Below are 20,058 nucleotides of genomic sequence, written 5' to 3'. Positions count from 1 at the left end.
TTCTGGATGTATGTAGAAGGGATTTACAATCACAACATCTCATATCAAATAATCAACAGATATTCATAGTCTTAATAATGAAGTGCATTTATCCAGATTATGTTTCTAATGATTTATTAAGGTTACTGTTGATGTGTATATTTTTGGTGTATAAGATGTGATTAAGGGCAATAACAGTGTTTACTCGTTTAGCCTGGCTTCTAGAGAATACATATCAAATTGTTTTGTAATTGATAATTACATGACACCACTCGCCAGTCTGCGATTCTGACAAGAACAGGGTTTCTAAGAGATACCTCATACATTTTGACTACTTGGACTACTTACTTCAGTTTTTGTAATTGACAAAGTGGACTTGCTAGTCCAGAAAAGAGGATGATCGCTCCAGACTGGCTTAGTTTATTGTTGCTCAGATCCAGCTCTCTCAAGGATGAGTTGACTGACTGTAAAGCTGAGGCGATTCTTTCACAGGACTCAGATGAGAGATTACAACAATGTAGTCTGTAAACAAGAATGCATTTTTCCGTTTTTTTGTTTTTTTCAAGTTGTTCAGACAAACCATTCATATTGTTACTGTGTGCATTTAAATGTGACAATGCAACAAAAACGTTATCAACGTTATCAAAATAAGGTTGTTATTAATGTCTCAGTTCACTTGGCTGGAAAGCCTTTTCATGACATTTTAATTATCTGGCGGTGTAGCAGTGTACAACATATTATAAACAATTTGTATACAGTATGGATAATAAAAACAGACCTGGCCATTTTGCAGATTTTGAGCACTGGCAGCAGTCTTATCTGGTTTTCTGTTGATGTGCTGAACTTCTTCATGTCAAACTCATCTAATACCTTCCCAGAATTCAACAAGACATAAGCCAGTGCTGACCATTGCTCTGGCTCCAGCTCACTACCCAAGAGTGTTCCTGATTCCAGGGCAGTCTGAATTTCTTTAACAAGAGTGTTGTCATTCAGCTCATTTAAACAGTGGAACAGATTGATGATTCTCTCTGTTGATTGTTCCTGTTTGATCTTCTCTTTGATGTAACACACTGTCGAGTTTTTATCTACACAGGGTTTACATGAACTGCCTTTGGTTAGAAGGTCTTCCAGGAGATTGCAGTTATGGTCAACAGAAAGACCCAAAAGGAAGCGAAGGAAAAGGTCAAGATGTCCATTTTCGCTCTCTAAAGCTTTGTCCACTGCACTCTTATGTACATCAGAAAGATTTGTGGGTTTGTCTTGTTCAAGAACATTTTTCTCATCATTAACACATGCAAAGTGAGCATATATCGCTGCCAGATACTCCTGGTAGCTCACATGTACAAAGCTATAGACCTTCTCCCTGTACAATCCCAGCTCTTCTCTGAAAATCTCTGTGAACACTGAGTACTCTGAGGCTTTACTCGCATCAATGCCACCATTTTTTAGATCCTCTTCTTGGAAAATAAAATTCTGCTTCTCCATTTGCTTGAAAGCCAGTTCTCCCAGTTTCGGAATCAATGTTTTGTCAAATTCAGACAGTTTCTTTGGATTATTGGCATCAGCTCCATTGAACTTCTTATGCTTGAGACTGATCTGAATGAGCAGGAAGTGAGTGAACATCTCAGTTAGAGTTCTGGGTATTTCATCAGAGTTTCCATCACTCATCATGTTTTCTAGCACAGTGGCAGAAATCCAGCAGAAGATGGGCATGTGGCACATGATGTAGAGGCTCTGACATGATCTGATGTGTGCTATGATTTCACTTGCCAGCTTCTGATTACTGATTTTCTTCGTGAAGTATGCTTCCTTTTGATGGTCATTGAACCCATGAATCTCGGTGACCCGGTGGACACACTCAGGAGGGATCCTATTGGCTGTTGAAGGTCTTGTAGTTATCCAGAGGAGAGCAGATGGAAGCAAATTACCCTTGATGAGGTTTGTAAGCAGCACATCCAAAGGAACTTTCTCAAAAATATCAGAGCAGAAGTCATTCTTATGGAAATCAAGAGGATACTGACAGACTTCTAAACCATCTAAAATAAAAAGCACTTTCAGTTTTGAAAGATTTTCTTCTTTCACCTCAGGAGCATATTGTTGAACCAGCTGTAGAAGACTACAGTTCCCCTTTTTCTGGAAGAGGTCACGAAATGGTAGATGGATGATAACGTTGATATCTTGGTTTGAATTTCCATCCGCCCAGTCTAGAATGAACTTCTGCACCGACACATGCTTTCCAATGCCAGCTATGCCCATCGTCAGGACTGTTCTGATTTGTTTTCTTTGTCCTGGCAGTGTCTTGAAGATGTCATTACATGCAAATGAAGTTCCTTGCGTGTTTCTGCTTTGTGAAATCATCTCAATCCTCAGAACCTCATGTTCATTATTTATCACTCCACTTCCACCATCTGTCATGTAAAGATCAGTGTAGATATCCGTGAAAACACATTGTTTACCTTGAGATGAATTTCCTTCGTTTAAATGTTGACATTTGTTCTTAAGCTTTGCTTTATTGGCATCTGTGATTTTTTGAAGTGGATTAGCTAGACAAAAGTAAGAGATGTTTAGATTAAATGAAAAAAAAATCTTAATTGAAACTTTTAAATAATTAAATAATTATTGACAATTAAATAATAATCCTACCATTTGCCACGAAGTGACATGCGATCCTCAGTGCTGCCTCTCCTCCAAAGCTCTCCACCATTTTCTCAGCAGCATCAGAGGGAATGAGCTTCTCTGGCTGATTCCCTAAGCATTCTGGGTAATCATCAGATAGTTCTCTTTTGAAGGTTTTGAAGAATTCTGTTCCCATGTTCCCCATAATATCATAAAGTATGGTTTGACTGCCTGGCACATTTGATTTCTGTGGTAAAATAAAAGAGTACCCAATAGAAAAATGTTTATCAACCATAAATTATATAATTTGTTATAAAATTAAATTGTCTGTTTAATAACTGAAAAGATATTTCAATGGAAAACTAACCACAATGTAGAATTTACTGTGGCCTTGGTGCTCTTGCCCCATACAGATGCTACAGATGTGCATGTTATCGGTCTTACAGAACACCACTGGAGCTCCGTAATGCTGCTGACAGACTCTTTTAGCAGGTCTGCACTCCACCTGGTCTTGGGTCTCTTCCACAGACAACCTCCTGCAGGAATATTCAACATTAACTTAAATTAATATTTAATATTAATTATAAATATTTTGTCTATTTTGGATTATCTAGGCATTTTAAAACTACTTCAGCATGTTTTCTCATTTTCATGCTAACTTCTTTGTAAATGTTTAATTAGACAAAACCTTTTTATATTTTTCTGTGCTCCACTGCTGAAGTTCAGTGGTAGAGGGATTGATCTGCCACTCTTCAGAGACAGATGTGATGTTGGTGAGTCTGATTCCTCCTGTTTGGTGCTATGAGTAAAACACAGAACGTTTATCAAAGGTAAACAAGTATGTTTATCTATACACATGAAAGACAGTTTATACTTTTCCACTTCCATGTTATATTTACTGTAAATGTTACATTAGATCAAACCTTTCTGTATTTCTCTGTGTTTCATCACTGAAATTCAGTGGTAGAGGTATTGATCTGTCACTCTTCAGAGACAGATGTGATGTAGTCGAGTCTGATCTCTCATGTTTGGATCTATGATTAAAACACAGTCAGATCATTTTCCACACATGCAAATGAGTATATTTATCTTTACACATAAAAAAAAAAAACATATATGGTCTTTCAAGTATATATATATATATATATATATATATATATATATATATATATATATATATATATATATATATATATATGAAGAGTTTGGTTCCAAATATGGTTCCGATAAATCCATTTTGATTAATTTGAGTAAAAATGTGTTTTCTTTACCAAGAAAGTGGCAAGATGAAAACCACTATTTTCTGTTTCAAACTTTCACATAGCATCTTTAGGTTATAATAACATAAAAAATTCAAATCCAGATTTTGATTTTCAAATATAAAAACAGATTTTTTTTTTGTTGCCCAAAATGCAATAAATTCATGACACTTAAAAAAAAAAAAATGCAATTAATCCATTGAATCAATATAAAAAAAATTCATATTGAAACTGTTGAAAATACACAACAAAGTAAGTTGATCCACATATGACAGCCTCTGAACTCGGTCAATACTAATCTTATATACAGGCACTGGACTAAAAAATACATTCAATCAGCCATCGCTAGGAAATACCTCCTGAACTTTTTTGACGGCGATCAGCTGTAAAATGGCTTGGTCCTGCTCGGTTTTCGTTGACTTTGAGTAAAACAATCTGAAAGTTTTTTAAAAGTTTGATACAGTCGTGTGAGAACAAGCAACATCCGTCATTTTTCCTCCTCCCGAGTGCCTCATCTTCTTAATCTCCTCACGTAAATGATTAGATTTCAATGGCTTACGTTTCTTCCCTACCGCAGAAACCACCACAGGTACATCAATGCCATCAAAATTATTAATTTCTTTTGTTTGTTTGTTGATCAAAAAAGTACAAAGTAGATAAGGAAAACTAGGATGCCGGGTGTATTCAAAGCACCGCCGTTACTGTTTACAATGCGTGGAATGGTACGCTGATATTGGTTGAGCGGATTTATCGCATTCTGCAGAAAAGGGAGACTGGCGTTTGTCGTTGTTTGGAAAGAAAGGGAGAAAACATGACAGAATAACACGGTGGATGTCGCATTTTACGTAAAATTAAAAATTAACTTTTCAATACCGACCCTATACAATACTGTTTTTTGCGGGAACTCAATAAAAAAATAAAATAAAATAAAAGGCGTTTATCATGTTTTGGAACCAAACTCTTCATATATATATATATATATATATATATAAATATAACCTTTTTTCAAGTTATCTGTAAACTTTTCATTAGATCAAACCTTTCTGTATTTCTCTGTGCTTCACCACTGAAGTTCAGTGGTAGAGGGATTGATCTGTCACTCTCCAGAGACAGATGTGATGTTGGTGAGTCTGATCCCTCATGTTTGGTTCTAAGTAGGGGAAAAAAAAACTGTGGACTGAATATTTGTCACAAATAAACCACTACTAAGTTTTTTTTTCTATATCTCAATAAAATTGAATAAATAATAAATTGTATCTTCATGCCCTTTAAACAGATAATGGTAACACTATATTTAAAGCCTTTATATATAATGCATTATAAAAGTATTTTTAATGCATTAATGTATGCCTTGTTGTAATGCACCTTATAATGCATTCTATGGTTTCATTAATAATTTTAACCACAATTATAACACGTACAATACTTATCTATTCATTGTTACACCTTTCGAAAGTATATAGCATTTAAAGGGGGGGTGAAATGCTCATTTTCACTCAATCTCCTGTTAATATTGAGTACCTATAGAGTAGTATTGCATCCTTCATATCTCCAAAAAGTCTTTAGTTTTATTATATTTATAAAAGAAAGATAGGCTGTACCGAGTCTTTCCGGAAAAAACCGAGCGGCTGAAGGCGGGCCGTGTGGGCGGAGCTAAAGCTGTGCTAACGCGCCGAGCTAACAACACACAGAGACATTTGAAGCAGTTTTACTCACCGCCCGGTTCCAACGCACGACCGCGAACCTTTATCATTGTGACTGCTCGATCCTTAAGCATTAGACGATCTGCAAATCCGTCGATCTGGGCTTTGTTTATAAAACAAGCATTGTCGAAATGCAGGGAACAAACAGTCTTGCACAACCTCCGTTGATGCTCTGAAAAAACAAACTCCATCCACTGGTCCCTTAACGCCGGGTTCTTTGGGAATCTGTGCAGGGTTGTCTTGCCCTGGCAACCAAAAACCCACTTCTTTGGTGACATTGACTTCCCTAAAGCCGAGCATAGCGCTTTGATGGGCGTACTGCTTTCGCTCTCTCGCTCTGGTCTACGGTTGCGCGCGCGCCCGCGTCCTTCCGGAGAAGTGCCCTTAGGACCCGTATAAGGAAATTCCGCTACATCTGACGTCACACATGCCCATACTCGAAAAAAAACTTTCCGAAACTTGTGACAAATCGGAAGGAGCATTTTTGGAACAGAAATACTCCTTCAAACGTACAATTTAATTTTTGAAACTTTGTCCATGTTTAGCATGGGAATCCAACTCTTTAACAGTGTAAAAAACTCAGTATGCATGAAATAGCATTTCACCCCCCCTTTAAACATATGATAAACAACCAATTTCACAAGGAATATGCAAATATTATGATGCATTTTAACTATGGTTACAGTTATTTATTAAAGATATAATGCACATAATTACTGCCTTTATAATGCATTATACATAAATGCTTTAAGTAAAGTGTTACCCAAATAATTTACCATGTGTAAGCTAAGGGTCACATGTACTGGTGTCTGCCTGTAAGTGTATATTAAAGCAATGGTGCTATATGTAGCTATACTGTAAAAAATGTCAAAGCATGTCTCTTGTGTGTCTCAAATGCTGCACGATCTTATCTCTTCACACGCATCAACATTCTTCATAACTGTTAAAGTCTAAGTGTGTTTCAATCAGCTTGTGTTTTGATGATTGTTAGTGTATGTTTGAAGTCAGTTCCCTTTCAGTTCGGTCACGTTCGACGTAGTCGGACGTACCGTACTGATTGGGATCACGCTTAGGGAGCCTGTCATCTTCGAGTATTGTTAAAATAAGCCAATGCACATTGGCGTGTGTGAATTGCATCTCGCGCTCCGCCCCACAGCGCGGGTATAATCACGGAAGCGGATGCACACACCACTTGTCCCTTCCTTTGAGTGCTACAAGACCCTCCCTTTGAGTGCTACACAGCCAGTTGGGTCTTCAGGTCAACTGGAGAAGAGTAAACTCGGCCATGGACTGAGGATCTCTTTTCCGGTTTGGAGGTGGACTTGGTCTACACGTTCCTCACCAGGAACGGTGCTACATAGAAGTGAGAAGGGGTTCCACTTAAACTTCCAGAGGCTTCTGGGGCATATGGTAGACGCAGCCGCATATAACCAGCTTCCTCCATATGAAGACCGCTTCAGCACTGGCTTCATGACCGAGTCCCGAGGTGGCCATGGCAGAGCGGCAAGCTCCGTGTGTTAACGACACCCAGCCTGCCGCCAAACTCTCAGCCGTGTTCAGACCTTTTTCTTCTCCGGGCGAAAACACTCCTAGAACAAGTGTCTGCTAAACACCAGCCGAGGGGCCACGTATAACAGGCATGTAGTAAACGGGGGTGTCTGGGCGAACCTCCCACTGCATTGGCATCCATTGCCTCGAGTTATTAGCAGTTTCCTTGCTTGATGCAGCTGCTTAGCAAGCTTGCACTGCTCAGTATAGCGACCGTTGCTCATACACTTCCCTCGCATGTCACAAGACTCCATCCCCAGGTGGTCCAGCTGTTTTGGGATCACTTCGGGGCCGCACAGTTACATCTGTTGCCTCTACGAACTCGTCCCCTTGCCAGTAGTTTACTCCCTGAAACAAAGAGACACTGGCATACAGCTGACCACGGGGCCTACGCAAAATGCGCTTCCCCAGTGAGCCTTCTTGCACAACATTGTGCTAGTCAGGAAGGAAAAGGGGCAGGTCTCTTAGTTGCCCCATAATGGCCCAACTGAACCTCGTTCCCCCGAACTTATGCTCCTCTCGACAGCCCCTTCTTGACCCTTTCCTCTGAGACATCTCAGGGACAGGGCACCATTGGCAACCGCACCAGACCTCTGGAAACTCCATGTCTCGTTGCGGAGGTTCAGCTATATACTTTAAAATGACCGTAGATACCATCACTTCTGCGAGAGCTCCCTCTAAAAAGTAAAAAGGCTTGCTTACGACCTGAAGTGGAACCTGTTTGTTGTTGGTGTTCTTTCCACGGAAGACCCCCAAAGGTGTTTCGATCACTTCTGTGCTTCTTTCCTGCAAGAAGGGCTGTCACCCTCCACCCTCAAAATGTATGTTGCCTTAATTTTAACACACATCATGATGCAGTGGATCTAATCCTTAGGGAAGCACGACTTCATTGTCGGGTTCCTGAGGGGAGCAACGAGACTGAATCCCCCTTGCACCCCCTCTATACCTTCCTGGGACCTATCTCTGGTGCTACTGCACTCAGAGACCTCCCCTTGAGTCACTGCAGGCAGCTGAGTTAAAAATCCTGTTTTTAAAGAAACAGTTCTCCTGCTTGCTTGCCTCTATCGAGAAGGTAGGGGACCTGCACACATTTTCGGTAAACGAATCGTGCCTGGAATTCAGGCCGGCCAACTCTCACAATATCTGAGACCCCGGCTTGGATACGTGCCCAAAGTTCCTACCTCTCTCTTAAGACGGGACCAGGTGGTGAGCCTGCAAGCGCTGCCCCGGAGGAGGTAGACTCAGCCCTGGCTTTTCTCTGTTCCTTCCGCCTTGCAGTTTTACAGGACAGAATGCAAAGCCTCAGGACCTCATCCAGCTCTTGTCTGTAACAAAAACCAGCAGAAGAGAAGGCTGTTTCCATGCTGAGGTTGGCCCACTGCAAAGTGGTTGCCATCATCTTGGTGTGTTTATACCCAAGGTGCACCATGCCCACCTGGGTAGTGAGCTCCTACAAAGAGAGAGATAGCTCCTTTCTGGGCGTTGACACAGAGTGCCTCACTGACAGATTTTTTAGAGCTGCGGGCTGGGCGACACCAGCACATTCACTTGGAAAATAGTATGGAAGTAAAATAATGTCAAATGTTTTTGAAATAAAAAGCCTGTTGAATTGCACTACTTGAAAAAAAATAAGCATCGCATTAACCATGCTTGCATTTTTATGGGCTGAAATTCAACATGGTTGAATATTCAAGCTGTGAATATTTCAATTAAAAACATTTCAAACACATTTCCATTATTAAAAATTAAATAATCAATATTCACCTTTCATATTTCACTTCCAAAATATTCAAACTGTTTAAAAATACAACCTATAATATTCAACAGGCATTTTTCGGTCCATTTTATTTCGCTTTGCAAATTCGCTTCCACAAATTCAGTGGTTCAAATTCGACAGTAAATTCAACGGAACTGCAGGAAAAGCAGTAGATTACCGAGCATACTCTCAATCTGCTGTCAGTCAACCCCACCAGCAGGGGGTGCAAAAGCGCTTGTTGTTGACGAAGACAGAGCAACAGTTAGAGCAAGCCATTCATTCATAAAACTCATTTAACAGCAATGCAAGTGTATTTGTGATCATTATGACGGCGGTTTTATGTTAAATTCAGTGTCTTCACGGTTACTTTCCCTGTGTAGCCTACATGCATCTTTCTCTACCGTGAACAAGATTATAATGTTATTCCCCAATGCGGATATACAGATCCAATGTTACATTTTTGAGGTTGACATATATTTCTCTTGGTTAGTTGCCTTAACTTTATATTGTGGCGATGTGCTGCGTGCAGGCTATTAGGGTTTCCCTCAATATTTAAGGATTCCCCTGCTGGACATATAAAACGCTTAACGTAGCTTAATGGACTAATTACAGTGATATAAAAGACCAAACTCGCAGGCAAGCAGATGGACTCAGAATAACGCGCAAAGTTTAATGCTGAGCGTTTCCCAGTGATAGACTGGCATAAAGTTGGCTTGACGTTGGACATTCGCACATTTAGGGACCGTCTATAAAGTGTATACGACTTTGGTATACACGTTTCTAACTTCAATAGCATTTGAATAGAATGACTTACAGTCATAAAACCAACTGTAAAGTGTTCATGTAGTGTCAGGTATAATGCGCACCCTTTGGATTTTTGATATTTATTCAAATAAATTTAAGTTTGCTATTGAAGTTAGAAACGTGTATGCCAATGTTGTATGCAACTTTGGAGACGGTCCCTAAATGTGCGAATGTCCAATGTCAAGCCAATTTTACATTTAGGCTACATTTAGTCATTTATTTAGCAGATGCTTTTATCCAAAGCGATTTACAGTTAAACTAACAATAGGAGGACAACAATATGCAAGTGCTATGACTCTTCCCAGTTTAAGCTAATGCAATACACGTATACTATAAAATATATATATATATAGAGAGAGAGAGAGAGAGAGAGAGAGAGGGAGAGAGAGAGAGAGGAGAAAAGAAAGTGTTAGTATTAATTGATCAAGTGTTGATTTTGTGCCAGTATATCACGAAACGCTCTGCATGAAACTTTGCGCATCAAGTTCATATTAGTCCATGCAGGCTATAAGCCTACAGCCTACATCCCCAATAAGGTGCAAGTTTGGTCTTTTATATCACTGTATTAATCCATAAAGCTACGTTAAGCGTTTTGTCCCGACAGAAGGGTAATCCTTGAGTATGATGAGGTATTGAGGGAAACCGATTATAATCCTGTTCATGGTAGAGAAAGCTGATGACATGTAGGCTACACAGGGAAAGTAACAATGAAGTTATTGAATGAAACATAAACACAGCTTTTGTGTCTTTATCATCTTTTCCACATACTGACACAGGTAATCATTTTCATTTTATGAATGAATGGCTTGTTCTAACTGTTGCTGGTCTTCGTCAACAACAAGCGCTTTTGCACCCCCTGCTGGTGGGGTTGACTAACAGCAGATTGAGAGTATGCTCGGTAATCTACTGCTTTTCCTGCAGTTCCGTTGAATTTACTGTCGAATTTGAACCACTGAATTTGTGGAAGCGAATTTGCAAAGCGAAATAAAATGGACCGAACATTGCCTGTTGAATATTATAGGTTGTATTTTTAAACAGTTTGAATATTTTGGAAGTGAAATATGAAAGGTGAATATTGATTATTGAATTTTTAATAATGAAAATGTGTTTGAAATGTTTTTTAATTGAAATATTCACAGCTTAAATATTTAACCATGTTGAATTTCAGCCCATAAAAATGCAAGCCCTAAAAATACAATGCATTAAAATGCAAGCATGGTTAATGCGATGCATGTTTTTTTCAAGTAGTGCAATTCAACAGGCTTTTTGTTTCAAAAACATTTGACATTATTTTACTTCTATAAAATAGCCTATGTGTCGAGCCGGTGGCTTTCCGTGGGCTCCCTTCACATGAAGCCAGCTTCACTGTTATCCCGATTTGTAGTGTCGGCTTGCTGCGCCATTCCCCTCCTATGGACTGGATACGTGCACCATTTTCTCCAGTTGAGTTCCCCGTTAGCCGAACTCTGTTGAGTTCCTCCACACCCCTTCAGCATTGGACATGGCGGAGCGTCCGGTGTTAGGCCTACCACTCATATGCACTGGTGGAACTTGTGCTAGGCTGGGTCCATATGTTGCGATCCCTACGGGTATCCCATATGTGTACTCTTCTACGGTACGGCTCCCTCCGGCGAGCCTGTGTCTTCCCTTGGCAGAGCCTGCTCTGCCGTCACTGACCGGTTGCGTCTCCCCCCTGTTATTGGCTGGAGCCACCTCAGTGACATTCCATATGTTGTACTGCCCTATTTGCCCAGTCCATATGTGTTATTCTCCAAATGTTACCTCCCTACCGGCAAGATGTGGCTTCCGCAGCGTATGCCTTCCAACGAAAGGTTAACGCTTTCCCAGTGGTCTTGTGGAACAGCAGTGCCTTTCCTGGCCTAAGCCCTGTTCTATCTCCGCCTCAATATGCGGGAGGATCAGGAGGCTTTTGTCTAGGCACTGGAATGTGAACTCCGCTCGGCTCCTCAGCGAAAAACAAGTGCGTGAATTGCATCTCGCGCTCCGCCCCGCAGTGCGGGTATAAACACGGAAACGGAGCGCGAGATGCAATTCATGCACGCCAATGTGCATTGGCTAGTTTTAACAATATTCGAAGATGACAGGCTCCCTAAGCGTGGTCCCAGTCAGTACGGTACATCCGACTACGTCTCCGTTCCCTCCTTCAGGGAACGAGGGTTACATACATAACCGAGACGTTCTCCACAAATTCAAACAGGTGTCCAACAGAGGAACCACAGGTGTAAAGAATCACATTAACTAGCAACATCATCCACTTACCACAAACAAACACTTACAAACACAATTTGTGTTGTTTACTCTATTGTTTTAACATTTCAAACTTCTTTTAGTCAGATGTTTTGCTTGAAAAATTTGTACATCCATCTATCCATTTACCAAACCGTTTGTCCTCTGCAGAGTCACAGGTATGCAATCCCCACATCTTGGGTCAAAGGCAGGGAAACACTCTGAAGTCCATCCCAGGATCAACACACTGACATACTGTACATTAGGGGTGTACCGGTACACAAACATGTGTCACGACGCGCACACGAAAGGGTGAATTCCAAGTGCAGCTTTATTTTGGGTAATCCGTAATCATATCCACAAACAGGTAAAAGGTCATAATTCATGTAAACCAGTCCAAAACAAGAAACAAACAAACAAACAAACAAACAAACAAACAAACAAACAAACAAACAAACAAACAAACAAACAAACAAACAAACAAACAAAGACTCTGAGATGCGGGTGACACAATACAAGGACTCCACACCAGTGACTAAAACAGACAGGGTATAAATAGACAGACACTTAACAAGGTGAGTGGGAACAGCTGAGTGCAATAATCAAAGATGAGTCCGACAAGGGTGATGGGGATTGTAGTTCATGAGTGAATGACACCGTGGGGGAAGAGGACCTCTAGTGGCTACCCATTGAACATCACCCAGACATTGTGACAACATGACGGTTCAGTACGCACCTTGATTTAGAAGTCACGGTTCTGTACAGCAGGGGGGAGAAAACTAAACACAAAATTGCTTCTTTCTTTTTTATATTAATGGTGTTTTGTTTTTCTTAACAAATGTGCCTCTGTGTTGACATAAATTAAATTATTATAAAAAATTTCTTAGGGATAAAAAATATATCTTAGCTAATGTTGTAGATTATAAAGGGAGCCCTTACTTACACATTACTATAATATTAAAGGTTAAAATTAACAACAGAGGACAAATTGTTAAATTCAGTTGCTATTTATTTTTAGATATAATAATCAACACTCAAATAAAAAATAAAAACATGTAAATTGCACATGAGGCAGGTTTTGCATGAACTTCTAGATCTAATTATAAACTACGTTTTTTACTCCCAATTCATTTTTGAAATATAATCATTTACACAGTTACTGTCATAACTTGTTTTCATGACAAATTTATTTAAACATACATTAAATGATCAAGACATTAAACAGGTTAAGTAAATATAATGAGTAAGCTAATATAGTGCATATACAAAATGCTTCTCTCTAGAGTTAATTTCTCTAGCGAACTAACCTGCTGTCGACACTAAATGCCTGAGGTAAATGTAATGCTACATGAGATATTATTCTGAAGCTGTTTTTATTGAAGTCTTTCCGCAGTTGAAACACTGGTTGATACATTACAAGTAAACATACCAATTGATCATCTCTTCATCTTCAACGCTTTTTACTAATAGCAAATAGTGTTGCATTACCGCACACCCCCTTCTGGATGGATGTGTGGATCGCCTGTGACCGACTGTATTCATCGTGTGACTGCATGCACCGAACCGTGATATCCGTACCTTTCGATTTGGGACGAATACATGTACCGTTACACCCCTAACATGCACACATTCACACTCGCACTTACACCTACATAAAAATTAGTGTCTCTAATTCATCTCTCATTTGTGAGGTGTGAATTTGTGCTATCTTTAAAATAAATATCAATTAATCAATACAAAGCATAATTGATCTTGAAATGTATGTGACTTTCTCATTGTCCTCACCGTTCAGAGTGTTGGTCTTCTTCTGGACTGCTCATAGGGACAGAGCCATCATCATTCTCTCCAGCACTCATTTTTAATTAATGGACTCCTGTCAAGACACAAATGTTACATTTTTTCCAAAACAAAACTTTTTTTGGCTGCCATTTTGTGTATGGAACTCTGACTGTAAGTTCGTATTTTGGTTTTCTCCTGTTTGAAACCAACATACAAAACAACAAAAACTATGAAGGTAATATGACGTCATAAAGAATCGCATGCGCAGGGTAAGATTTGTGAAAGTGTACATAAGATTGCAAGCGTAAATTAAATTTGGATGCGCAAGAGAAGATTTGTAAAGGTGTAAATCGCCTTTCAAGTGCAATAAAAAAATATTTGCAGCATTTTGCTGCTATTCGTAAGTGTAATTCATATATTTTGAAACTGCAGCTTCGTGCTAACGCAAAATAAATAGGATCTGTATTCTTCTGACTTCCATTTTTCTGCGCTTACACTTTTGGCACGTTTTTTTCGCACAAATACAGCCAAAAGCACTGCAAGCTTGTGAACAGCAATTTGCAACCGAAAACAACAGAGTCAGGAACTGCAAAACAGATTAATTGCGTAAAATCGTTCCGGGTTACTTGACTGTAACCCTGTTCCCTGAAAAAGTGGAATGAGATGCTGCGCTGCTCAGCGCATTGGGAACGTCTTTAATCGTGACCTGCTGTGAATATAGTGTGTAAACACGTCGATGGAATCGACCGGAAGTAATATAGCCTTGGTCGGTGACATCATCGGCGCGCACCCGCGACACAAGGCTATAAATAGATGAGCCGGTGCAGGTGCATCGACAGGATATTTTGTCTGAAGAGCAGTCCTGGGACATCATCAGCACGGCAATGCAGCGCAGCATCTCGTTCCGCTTTTTCAGGGAACAGAGTTACAGTCAAGTAACCCGGAACGTTCCCTTTCAAAAGCTACAATCGATTCTGTGCTGCTCAGCGCATTGGGAACGAGAATGCCCACGCCGCCGTGCTTGAAGGTGTCTGGATTCCTTACAGTTGTGAAGGTGTGCTCACAAGAACGCAAGAAAGTCCTAGACATTAGCTTGTGATGTTGACTTAAGGACACGAGAGCCCGGAGTGGCATGAACATCCAAGCTATAAAATCTTATGAATGTGTGCGGAGAGGACCAGCCTGCCGCATCACAAACAAATTGCAAGGGGGCACCTCTTGCCAAGGCAGCCGAAGAGGCGACCCCTCTGGTGGAGTGAGCCCTTAGACCCGTTGGTGAAGCTTGTCCGCGCGCCTCATAGGCAAGAGCAATAGCATCCCTGACCCAATGTGACATGGTCTGTTTGGTGGCGGCAGCACCTCTATTGCTGCCCCCATAACAAACGAATAGTTGCTCTGACTTACGCCACTGGCTAGTGCGGTGGATGTAGGCCTGAAGAGCACGTACTGGACACAGTCTGTGAAATCTCTCCTGCTCCGGTGTTGTGAACAGTGGAGGGCAGAAGGCCTCTAGAATGACCGGATGTACAGCCGAAAATGTTACCTTAGGCAGGTAATCAGGATGAGGATGCAAAATCACTTTCACCATTCCTGGGGCAAAGTCTAAGCAGGATGGCATTGACAGACGATATTGACAGAGCCTGCATGTCCCCGATTCTTTTTAGAGAGGTTATAGCCATGAGAAAAAACATCTTTAGGGTCAGAAGTTTGTCAGACGCTGACTCTAGAGGTTCAAAGGGGGTCTCAACCAGACCCTCGAGGACTATAGCTAAGTCCCATGAAGGGATCTTGGTTCTTACGGGAGGTCTCAGTCGTCTGGCCCCATGAATGAAGCGAGCGAGCAGAGGATGTCTCCCGAGTGATACCCCGTCAACCAAGACGTGGCAAGCCGAAAGAGCGGCCACATAAACCTTGAGAGTGGCGGGACATATGCCTGATGATAATTTTTCCTGCAAGAATTCCAGAACTGGAGCAACCTGGCAATTGACCGGATCTGCATTATTTAAAACACACCATCTTCAAAGACACCCCATTTTTTGGCTTAACTCTTTCTAGTGGAGGAGGCCCTAGCACTTAGAATGGTCTCAACAACGGCAGGCGAAAGCCCAGTGTCCCTCAGTTGGTACCCATCAGGGGCCAAACATGAAGGTTCCACAGGTCGGGCCTGGGATGGAATATCGTGCCCTCCGCCTGGAACAGAAGGTCCCTCCTCTCCGGAATCGTCCATGGCGAGCCGTCGTAGAGAGATATTATCTCCGAGAACCATATTCTGTTCGGCCAACGCGGTGCTATCAGTAAGAGACCCTTGTTGGCGAACTCTGGCTAGAACTCCCGGGAGCAGAGAAACTGGAGGAAACGCATACAGGCGCATCTTGGGCCTGTATGTATGCGCCATCGCATCCAGACCCAGTGGGTCTGAAGTAGAGAGTAGTAGAGGGGACATTGCGCTGTCTGTTGGGAGGCGAAGAGGTCCACCTCCGCTTTGTAAAATTTGGTCCAAATCTGTTTCACTACTTCCGGGTGGAGTTTCCATTCCCCCATCGGTGGTGTCTGTCTGGACAGTAAATCTGCTCCCACATTCAAATGCCCTGGAATGTATACTGCCCTTAGTGACAGGAACTTTTCCAGGGCCCAGAGAAAGATCTGCCTCACTATTCTGTTCAGATTGTGTGAGCGCAGACCTCCCTGGTGATTTATATAAGAGACTGCTGCTGTGTTGTCCACCCGCACTAGGACATGACAGCCCCTCAATTGATGGAGAAAATATTTCAGAGCCAGAAATACGGCCATCAACTCGAGGCAATTGATGTGCCAATCGAGCTGATGACCCTCCCATTCCCCTTGAGCTGGACGGCCATCTAAGACCGCTCCCCAGCCCATCAGGGAGGCGTCTGTCGTTAGCAGTCTGCAACGACACGGCGCCCCTAGAGTGGGACCCAAGGCGAGGAACCGGGGTCTGAGCCACAGAGATAGTGTACGAAGCCCGCGGCGCGTCACTTTTATTTGCCTTTGAGGATTGGCTCTTGGATATAATCCTCTGGCTTTTAGCCACAACTGAAACGGTCTCATGTGCAACAGCCCCAGAGGGATCACCGTGGATGCTGAAGCCATGAAACCTAACATCCTTTGATACTGACGAACAGGGCGATATTGGCCTAGCCTGGCTTTGCTCATGGTCTGCCGAATGGTCTCGATTCGAGCGGGAGACAGTTGTGCCCGCATCGTGATCGAATCCCAAACGATCCCGAGATAAGTCGTTCTCTGGGCGGGAGAAAGAACACTTTTCTTGGTGTTGAGTCTCAACCCTAGAGAAACTAGATGAGCTAACACGATGTCTCTGTGTTGGAGCACCATCTCTTGCAATTGTGCTAGTATTAACCAATCGTCTATGTAATTCAAAATGTGAATGCCCTGGAGTCGTAATGGAGCCAGTGCTGCATCCATGCATTTTGTGTATGTGCGGGGTGACAAGGCTAGGCCGAATGGAAGAACCCGAAATTGGTACGCTTCGCCCCCGAAAGCGAACCTCAGGAATTTCCTGTGTTGTGGCAATATTTCTATGTGAAAATACACGTCCTTCAGATCGATCGTGACGAACCAATCGTGATGTTGAATTTGCGTCACGACCATCTTGATGGTTAACATCTTGAACTTGAGTGCTTTGACTGTACCTCAAAGATCTAAGACGCACCCCCCCATCCTTTTTGGGAACCAGGAAGTATCTGCTGTAATAGCCTCTCTCTCTCTCACTCTCTCTCTGGAAGAGGAACATGTTCAATGGCCTCTTTGCTCAGAAGAGTTTGCAGCTCTTGTGACAGTACGTGCATCAGCTCCGGTTTCACGGAAGTGGAGACCACGCCGTTGAAACGCGGAGGACGACGAATAAATTGGATTCTATATCCTATCTGTACTGTGCTTAATACCCACGCAGAAATGCCTGGCAGAAGTTTCCACGCTGCCAGACTCTCTGAGAGTGGTATCAACTTTAACACTTCCTTTTGAGGGGATGTTAGATGTTCCGTGTCCTGAATGATGGCAGGAAACATGGAACATATAACATTTCGCTGGAAACCGCTGCCCCCCCGAAGCACGAGAGGTGGCGGGGGGATGGAGAGGTTTTGTGGGGGTACCGGGAAGGGGCGGTCAGATGTAATACGCGCCCCGTCCCGTGGGGGGCTACCCCCACCAGACTGGGCGCCAGACCATCAGGACTTCTTTTTTCTGTTGATGACAGTCCTGAGGTCTGGCTTGGGAGGCTGCTGAGCCTGGCGAGCCTGTCTCCAGTTCTTACTAGGAGGAGCATGGCTCGCCACGCTCTGCTTCTTCACCTCCCTAGGTCTTGAATGACCGGGGAGAGGTTGGGTGGCCGATGGCCCCTCCCCTTGAGTGCGGCGAGGAAGGAACTGAACAAACGCCTCCTCATGTTTTTTAACCTCCCTGAACCTGGTGACGACTGTGTTGACCGAGTCGCCAAACAGGCCCGAGGAAGAAACCGGGGAGTCCAGGAGAAAGACACGGTCTTTATCCTTTATCCCCGTGAGGTTGAGCCACAGGTGCCTCTCCATGCTAACCAAAGCAGACATAGAACGGCCGATGGCGTTTGCTTAGTGGCACGGAGAGACAGGTCCGTGGCTCGGCGCAGTTCAGTAAACACTTCCTCATCTATCGTTGTACCCGTACTCAGGTCCTTCAAGAGGTCAGCCTGGTACGTCTGTAACACAGCCATTGTGTGCAGCGCAGCACCAGCCTGACCTGCAGCTTGGTAAGCTTTTCCCACAAGCTAAGATGTTATTCTACATGGCTTTGAGGGGAGGGTAGGTTTTTTTAAGCGAAAATGCAGACCCAGGCGAGAGATAGCTCGCGAGCGTCTCTTCAACCCGGGGCATCTCCGCATACCCCCGTGCCTTCGCACCCACGATAGTCGAAAAAGTCGATGTCGAAGGCACAAAGACACGAGAAGTATATGGTTTTCTCCATGACTTAGATAGCTCATCATGGAGGTCCTCGAAAAAGGGGAGAGACTGATGTTGAGGTCCCTCCCCCCTGCCACCGGACAAAAACCTATCCTCAAGCTTACTGCGTTTGGGGGTCTCTTGTTCGCGAGGCCAGTCAAGCTGCAACCTGGCCACCGCGCGAGTAACCACCTCGAGTAATTCCTCGACAGATTTATCGTCGCGCGAGGAACGCTCAGAGGTTGGCTGCTCGAAGTCCGTAGACCCAAGAGATTCATTATCGTCCCCTGCGTGAGCCGAAGAAGCACCGGGGTGCGCTTCGGGATCACGCGAGGGAACTTGTGGATCTGGTGACGCAGCAAGCGAAAGGGATGGACCTGTCTCTTGCTCGTCAGCCAAATCCATTCGGGAGCCCCACGATGATAATGCGGGTGCGGACTGAAAGTAGCCAAGACGAGTGTGAAACATTTTAACTGTGAATAAATCACAATGCTCGCACTCCCCTGACTCCAATGCAGCGGCCGCATGCTCCTCCCCCAAACACACAAAGCAGTAAGCGTGTGTATCCAGTTCTGACATAGGACGAGAACATGGAGGGACACAACGCTTAGCTTGCTGACTCATTTATCTTTTTACTTTTTGAAACTCTTTATATATATCGTGAAGAGATGAGAAAGAGTGAAAAATCTGCACACTGTCAGGTATAAAGCTAAATAAATCCTAACAAAGATCTGTAGCCAAGAGAGAAAAATATATATATATGCTTGCACACCAAACACAGAGAGATCTCTGAAGACAAAAGACCTGTCGATCAGTGTTGTGCATGAACTCGTTCATATTTTGGGCGAACGTGAACTGAACGTACTGTATTACTGCCTGATGAACGTTACTGTGAACTTGTTCATTCTGGTGTCTGTGAACGCCACGCTCTCTCAGTTTAACTTCGTTCAATAGGATGCCAGATTTCTATAGAGCCTTCCAGACGAAAACCCGGCTAAAACACACCATAAACCGGCCTATATGTAGCGGAAAAAACACCCAATCTGGCAACACCAGCCACCAGTGTCTACTGACTCTCTTGTTCGATCTCGTTCATCAAAATGAAAAAAATCTTTTTTCGAGTCATTTCGTTCATTTAAGGGGCTTTAAATGTTATATTATTAACTGGCAAATTCCCAGAACACATCCACCTACGCAATCTTGATCATATTCTGAATTAAGAAATCATTATAATGCAGTCAAAAATCGTTTACAGGGAACATAAATAATTACTTCACCTTCCGAGTCTTTCGTTCATTTGTCACGTGACAGATGCAATGAATGGATCGTTCATGAACGACTCATCACTTACATTACAAATCAAAACAAAAAGCAGCAAGGAGGCGTTGTACACTGTAAAAACTAAAGGAGCCTCA

The 20,058-nt window shown here is 42.6% G+C and overlaps 1 protein-coding gene across 2 annotated transcripts in view; it reads right to left on the bottom strand.

The window, feature by feature from the left end:
- The window catches only part of LOC311067762 (NACHT, LRR and PYD domains-containing protein 3), a 43,906-nt gene that overhangs the window by 16,614 nt on the left and 7,234 nt on the right, over positions 1-20,058 (bottom strand). The window contains exons 3-10 of one of the 2 annotated variants that reach the window (XM_084089834.1): positions 13,698-13,785; positions 4,894-5,004; positions 3,519-3,629; positions 3,284-3,394; positions 2,963-3,131; positions 2,623-2,842; positions 758-2,522; positions 328-501 (exon numbers count right to left, since the gene is read on the bottom strand). In XM_084089834.1, the coding sequence (XP_083945960.1) occupies positions 328-501; positions 758-2,522; positions 2,623-2,842; positions 2,963-3,131; positions 3,284-3,394; positions 3,519-3,629; positions 4,894-5,004; positions 13,698-13,768 (2,732 nt within the window). In that variant the 5' untranslated portion in view covers positions 13,769-13,785. The remainder of the gene's footprint in view (positions 1-327; positions 502-757; positions 2,523-2,622; positions 2,843-2,962; positions 3,132-3,283; positions 3,395-3,518; positions 3,630-4,893; positions 5,005-13,697; positions 13,786-20,058) is intronic. The other variant, XM_084089835.1, reaches the window with a different exon arrangement.

The sequence above is a fragment of the Abramis brama genome, assembly GCF_963993115.1.
Source record: "Abramis brama genome assembly, chromosome: 17".
In the NCBI taxonomy this organism is placed as follows: domain Eukaryota; kingdom Metazoa; phylum Chordata; class Actinopteri; order Cypriniformes; family Leuciscidae; genus Abramis; species Abramis brama.
Note: the sequence above shows the minus strand (reverse complement) of the source record. Positions and strands in the feature narration are given on the sequence as shown.